This window comes from Muscardinus avellanarius (assembly GCF_963383645.1).
Source record: "Muscardinus avellanarius genome assembly, chromosome: 2".
Lineage (NCBI taxonomy): Eukaryota > Metazoa > Chordata > Mammalia > Rodentia > Gliridae > Muscardinus > Muscardinus avellanarius.
The window spans coordinates 37,269,238-37,275,820 of NC_137787.1; the positions used below are offsets into that span (position 1 = coordinate 37,269,238).

General features: G+C 37.8%; 1 protein-coding gene across 1 annotated transcript; it reads right to left on the reverse strand.

Annotated features, from left to right (window-relative positions):
• Positions 1-4,070: 4,070 nt before the first annotated feature.
• Positions 4,071-6,238, reverse strand: NDUFB3 (NADH:ubiquinone oxidoreductase subunit B3; the record flags this gene model as incomplete). Its single annotated transcript, XM_080690293.1, has 2 exons — positions 4,071-4,227; positions 6,099-6,238. The coding sequence occupies 2 exons, from the start codon at positions 6,236-6,238 to the stop codon at positions 4,071-4,073; spliced, it is 297 nt and encodes a 98-aa protein (XP_080546419.1).
• Between the last annotated feature and the right edge of the window lie 345 nt (positions 6,239-6,583).

Below are 6,583 nucleotides of genomic sequence, written 5' to 3' on the forward strand. Positions count from 1 at the left end.
AAAAAGTATGAGTAGAATGTTTTTTTGTGTGTGGTAATGGGGATTGAACCCAGGGGCATATACCTTTGAGCTACACCCCCAGCCCTATTTGTTTTAATTCTTTATTTCGAAACAGACTCACTAAGTTGCAGAGGGCCTCCCTAAACTGAGGCTGGTCTAGAACTCTGGATCCACCTGTCTCAGCCTCCCAAGGACTAGGATTACAAGCATGGGCCACCACACCCAGCTTCAGATTCCTATTCTTTACAAGTGATTTTCTTTGTATACATTTGCCATGCAGCTGCAACCCTAGAAGTCCTCCAATCATGTTTTTTTGTTTGGTGTGTGTGTGTGTGTGTGTGTGTGTGTGTGTGTGTGTGTGTGTTTTACTGGAAATGGAACCCAGGTACACTACTACCTCTGAGCTACATCCCCAGTCCTATTTTATTATTTTATTTTGAAACAGCATCTTGCTAAATTCCAGAGGGCCTCACTAATACCTGAGGCTGGCTGGAACCTGCAATTCTTCTGTCTCAGCCTCCTAGGTCCTGGGATTACAAGTGTGTGCCACCATATCCGGCTATTTTTCAACTTCCAAAAAATTTTTTTTAGACAGAGACTTGCTGTTTTTCCCAGACTAGTCTCAAATGCGTGACTCAAGTAATCTTTCTACCTGGCCTCCCAGGTACTGAGATTACAGGTATGCACCACTGTCCCTGGCTTGTGCCATACTTTAGATTTTTTTTTTTTTTTTTGGTGGTACTGGGGATTGAACTCTGGGGTGTTCTACCTCTGAGCTACACCCCAGCCTAATTTTATTTATTTATTTTTTGAAGCAGGGTCTTGCTAATTTGCTGAGGTTGGTCTTGAACCTGTGATCCTCCTGTCTTAGCCTCCCAAGTACTGAGATTACAAGTGTGTCACCATGCCCAGCCACACTTTAGATTTTTAAAATTCCCGGTTACTTCAAGTGCAATTACAAAGAAGCGCCAAGGAAATATCTGAAATAATAATTTTATGGCATATTCTCATATTTTTCATGCATAATATGATAGGTAATAGAACAAAGCTGTTTTCTTGGTCTATGGAGTCAGACCTGGATTCAAAGTCTAACTCTGGAATCTATTAGTTGTGTGATCTTAGGTTTTTTTTACTTTTATCCTATGGACTTAACACACAAAATGGGGCAAATACTATCTACATATTATCATGTACAGGGCTTATTTATGAGGGTAGATGCTGATAATCAGCACTATTTCCAAGTGTACTTTGGTCATGCATTTTAAGAAAAAGTATCACATTAAAGTGATAATCCAAGTGATGGCAACACCTAAGATGACAAGTTTGTGTGTTTTTGTAGCTACCAAGGGATTCAGGTAATCGTTTTCAAGTTAACAAAACAGAAAAAAAAAAAAAAAAACTACACTCCTCAATTTCAGCAAACATTAAGATGGGTAAGAAAAACAACGCTAAGGGATAGTATAACTGTCACTCTCTACCCAGCACTGCAAATTTCCCTCGTATTGTTTTCTACCTAACCCAGCAAGACAGTTTACAATTAACCAGAAGTTAAAATTTTTAAATACATATACAGCTTTTCATGTTACCTACTTGAGTACATTTTGTATATGTTGCTGGGGATTGAGCCCCAGGGACTTGCACATGCCAGGCACTGCACCACTGAGCCACATCCCAACCCAGGAATTTGTCTTATTGAGGATAATGTCGATTTCAGCCAATGAAATTTATTGGCAAAAGTTGTCTGTAAAATGCTTTTATTATTGTTTTAGTATATCTAGGATCTGTAATTATTTCCCCCTTTATTGCTAAACTTGCTAATTTGTGTCCTTTTTCCTTCCTAAATCTAGCTAGAGGTCAGTCTTTTTGTGGTGCTGGGGATTAAACCCAGGGCCTTGAGCTCACTAGGAAATACTCTACCACTGACCAACACCCCCAGTTCCAGGCTTATTTTAGGGGCAAGAGGTATTTACAAGTGTGCTACCCAAATTCCATGTTTCTGTGGATTTTTCAGATGTTGATTTTAGTCTAATTTTCTGGTGGTTTGAGAATGTCTTGTATGGTTTCAATTATCTTAAATTTATTGAGGTCTTATGGCCCACGGTAGTCTGTTATGGTACATGTTCCGTGTGTACTTGAAAAGAATGTGTGCTCTGCTTTTGTTGAGTAGTGTTCTGTAAATATTACATCAAGGTAATTAATAAAAATCTTCAGTGGCCTAATTTTGCCTCTACTTGTTTTACCAATTTCTGAGAGAGGAGTGCTGAATTTTTCAACTATAATTTTGTCTCTTTTAATTCAATTTTTTTTTGCCTCATGTATTTTGGAGCTCTATGTATATACATTTATGTATTCTGAAATGAACTGATCCCTCGAGTACTATAAACTATCTCTATTACAGGTAACATTTATTGTTCTGGAATTTATTTAATTTATTGTTCTGGAATTTAATCTAATATTATATTAGCTACTTCAATATTTATTAGTGTTTGGATGGCGAAGTTTTGCTATTCTTTTATCCTTCATTTATTTATTTTTCACAGTGCTGGGGAGTGAACCTAGAGGCATTCTACCTCCAAGATACATCCCCAACCCTATTTTTTAATTCTTTATTTTGAAACAAGGTCTCACTAAATAGCTAAGGATGGCCGTGATCCTGTGATCCTCCTCAGACTCCCAAATACTGGGATTACAAGCGTGCACCACCATGCCTGGCTTTTTTTTCCTTTTTAAACTCTTTCCTTATCTTCTTTGCTTGGAGTCTAAATCCATTTTATCACATTCCACTTACCACTAATAGCTTACTAGAAATTCCTCTCTCATTTAGCCTAATTTTCATTTATTTAGGATTGCTCGAGCTTATATTTATAGACAAGAAATATGCAAAGAACAAAACCCACTCTGGAATTTTAATTAAGCTTCATAACTCAAGGAAAAATATTACCCCTCAATAAGCTGTTTTAAATCTCAGCGAGATTCAACTAAAACAGTTAACAATGTGGGAATGTTTAGCTTCTTAGATATAGAAGAAACAAGTAAAATTTTTTACAACATAGGAGCAATGAAGGCTAAGGCAAGAGTAGATATCACAATAAAGGAAAGTGAATATGAGCCGGGCATGATGGCGCACACTCGTAATTCCAGCCTTGGGAGACTGAGACAGGAGGATTGCAGGTTTGAAGACAGCCTTAGCAAATAGTGAGACTCTCATCAAACTAGTGTGACCCTGTTTCAAAATAAAAATAAAACAGGACTGGAGGTGCAGCTCAAAGGCAGAATGCTCCTGGGTAAAGTCCTGAGTGCCACACACACACAAAACAAGTGAACATGAATGCCGGGTGTGATGGCATACTCTTGTAATCCCAGCATTCAGGAGGCTGAGACAGGAGGATCACAGTTTGAAGACAGCCTCAGCTACTACTTAGTGAGGCCCTTTGCAACTCAGTGAGACCCTGTTTCAAAATAAAGATTAAAAAATAGGGCTGGGGATATAGCTCAGAGGTAGAATACCCCCTGGGTTCCATTCCCAGCACCCCCCCACACACACACACAAAAGTGAACATGATACATATGTCAACTGGAGAGTAAATATTTTATACTATAATCAGGTTCCTCTAAACTACCTGCGGAGCATGGCATAGCACCAATTAAACATCTGTTGAAACATATCCCTTTGGTTAAGTATATGCTGGCTGCTTATTCTATGCAGAATGCACTGCTGCTGTTCCCCCATTGCAAACAAAATCTGATTTGGCTTGAAATACTTTTATTTTGGTACTGGCTATTGAACCCAGGGGTGTTCTACCTCTGAGCTACACCCCTAGCTCTATTTTATTTTATGGCTGTGAACCTACAATCTCCTTCCAAGTACTATGATTACTGATTACAGGTGTGTGACATGACACCCTGCTGAGACACCTTTTTTTTTTTTAAAGAATTACAAAAACAGATTGTCATATGTTTTTCTTCCTTTATTAAATCTTCTTTAAGGGACAAACACACAGACAAGTAGTGAAGAAATCTTATTTCTATAAGAGAGTTAGGAGGTCACTAAATATTTCCAGGTACTATCTTCAGTGATGACTCTCATCTTTACTCTGGGATTTCAGGTAATATTCAGCCCCTGCAGCTACCACAAATGCAGCAAATCCCCATTTAAATCCTTTTAATATGACACCAAGAAAGGAAGCATTGTTTGCAAAGCCACCCATGTATCTCCAAGCTTCATTGCTGGGGGAAAAAAAAGGAAAAATTATAATTACATACAACTAATATCCATTCATTGAGTAAAATATATTTATCTTTAATTTTCATTCTAGAATGGCTAAAACTAAAAGACTAATAACACCAAGTATTGATGAGGACATGAAACAACTAAAACTCATACATTGCTAGTGGGAATGGGAAATGCTAGTTACTTTGGAAAATGGTTTGGCAGTTTTTATAAAAATAATCATGCACATATCATTTAATTTTCTTTTCTTTTTTTTTTTTTTTTTTGGTGGTATTGAGGTTCCTGGAAACCCTTCTACCTCCAGGCTACACTTCGAGACCCATTTTTATATTTTTATTTGGAAACAGGGTCTCTTAAGCCAGCAAGGCTGGTTTTGAACCTGCATGATCCTCCTGTTTCCGCCTCCCAAGTGCAGGGATTAAAAGCGTGTGCCACCACACCTGGCTCATATCATATAATTTAGAAATTTATCTCTTAGGTATTTATCCGAGAGAAATGAAAATATATGTACATATATACTTGTGCTTAAATGGTTATAGCAACTTTACTCATAATATTGAAAAGCTGGAAACAGGCCAAATGGCCATGAACTGGTAAATGGTAAACAAAATGAAGTATATCCATAAAATGGATATAAAATAAAAAAGCCAATAAAAAGTGTTATAGAGCCGGCCGTGGTGGTGCATGCTTGTAATCCCCGTGCTTGGGAGGCGGAGACAGGAGGATCGTGCAGGTTAGAAGCCAGCTGCGCTGGCGTAAGAGACCCTGTGTTTCAAAAATATAAAATAGGTCTGGGAGTGTAGCCCGGAGGTAGAAGGGCTTCCAGGAACCCTAGCACCACCAAAAAAAAAGGGTTATAGATACAAGCAACAATACTTTAATGTGTCAAAAACATTATGTTAAGTGAAAGAGGCCAGAATAAAAAACTATATACTGTATTATTTCAATTCTATATAATTTTTTTTTTTTTGCCGTATTAGGGATGGAACCCAGGAAATTCTACCTCCAAGCAACACCCCCAGCCTTATCTTTTACTTTTTATTTTGAAACAGGGTGTCACTGAGTTGCAAAGGACCTCACTAAGTAGCTGTGGCTGTCCTTGAACTGCCATACTCCTGTCTCAGCCTGCCAAATGCTGGGATTACAAGCGTGTGTCACTATGACCAGCTCAAATGACCAAACTAGTCGGGCATGGTGGCGCACGTTTGTAATCCCAGCATTTGGGAGGCTGAGGCAGGAGGACTGCGGTTCGTGGACAGCCTCAGCTTCTTAGTGAGGCTCTTTGCAACTCAGTGAGACCCTGTTTCAAAGTAGAGAATAAAAAATAGGGCAGGGGGTGTAGCTCGGAGGTAGAATGCCCCTGGGTTCCATCCCCAGTACTGCAAAAAAAAAAAAAAAGAAATGACCAAACTATGGTCAACTTTGAGCAGGTCAAAGGTTTCCAGGAGCCAAAGTTAACTGCAAAAGAGCATAACAGCATGAAGAAACTTTCTGGATAATAGAAATACGCTGTATCATGATTTTGGTGGTGGTTACATAATTGCATTATTTGTCAAAACTGATAAAATTAGTTTGACAAACTAAGGGGTGAAATTTAAAATGGGTGAACTTTACTATATGTAAATAATATTTGAATGAAGTGGATTTTAAGGACTAGGTATGTAGCTCACTGTTACAGTACTTGCAGGTTCTGGGTTTAATTACCAGCATTACACACACACACACACACACACACACACACACACACACACACAAAGCTGATTTTAAAACCTTAATGTAAAAAGCCATTTTTCATGATTCCTTAAGGAAAATATATTGAAAAGAAACACAGATACAAATTCTATCTAAATTACTCAATTCATCTCACCGGCCCCATGGATCCCGTAGCCCTTTTGCTGCCAGCTTCTTCTGGATATTTTCTAATGGTGTCCCTTCTATCTTCCATTGTCTATAATCTGGAAGTTCCAATTTGCTATGACCATGTTCATGTCCATGTCCATGAGCCATGTCTATAGGAAAGGAGTAACATAAGGAAGAAATACACAGATTCAGATAGTCAAAAGACAGATTTATAGTTTATGACTTAAGTGAAACACTTATTGTTATTTTTTAAAGATAAATACTTGAAATTCTGAGTAGAGAGATTGAGAAAAGAATTTTAATTTGTAACTGTATATGTTCAGTTAGGAAATACATGTATACAAAATATAAAAAAGCAAAATACTCAGTAATCCTACCACTAAGAGAATTATTTATTATTGAGTTCCCTTCTTCATTATAATAATAGTAAACATTTATTGAGCCCTACATTATTTATTGTTCTGGGCACAGTCAGTATGCTTTAGATATACT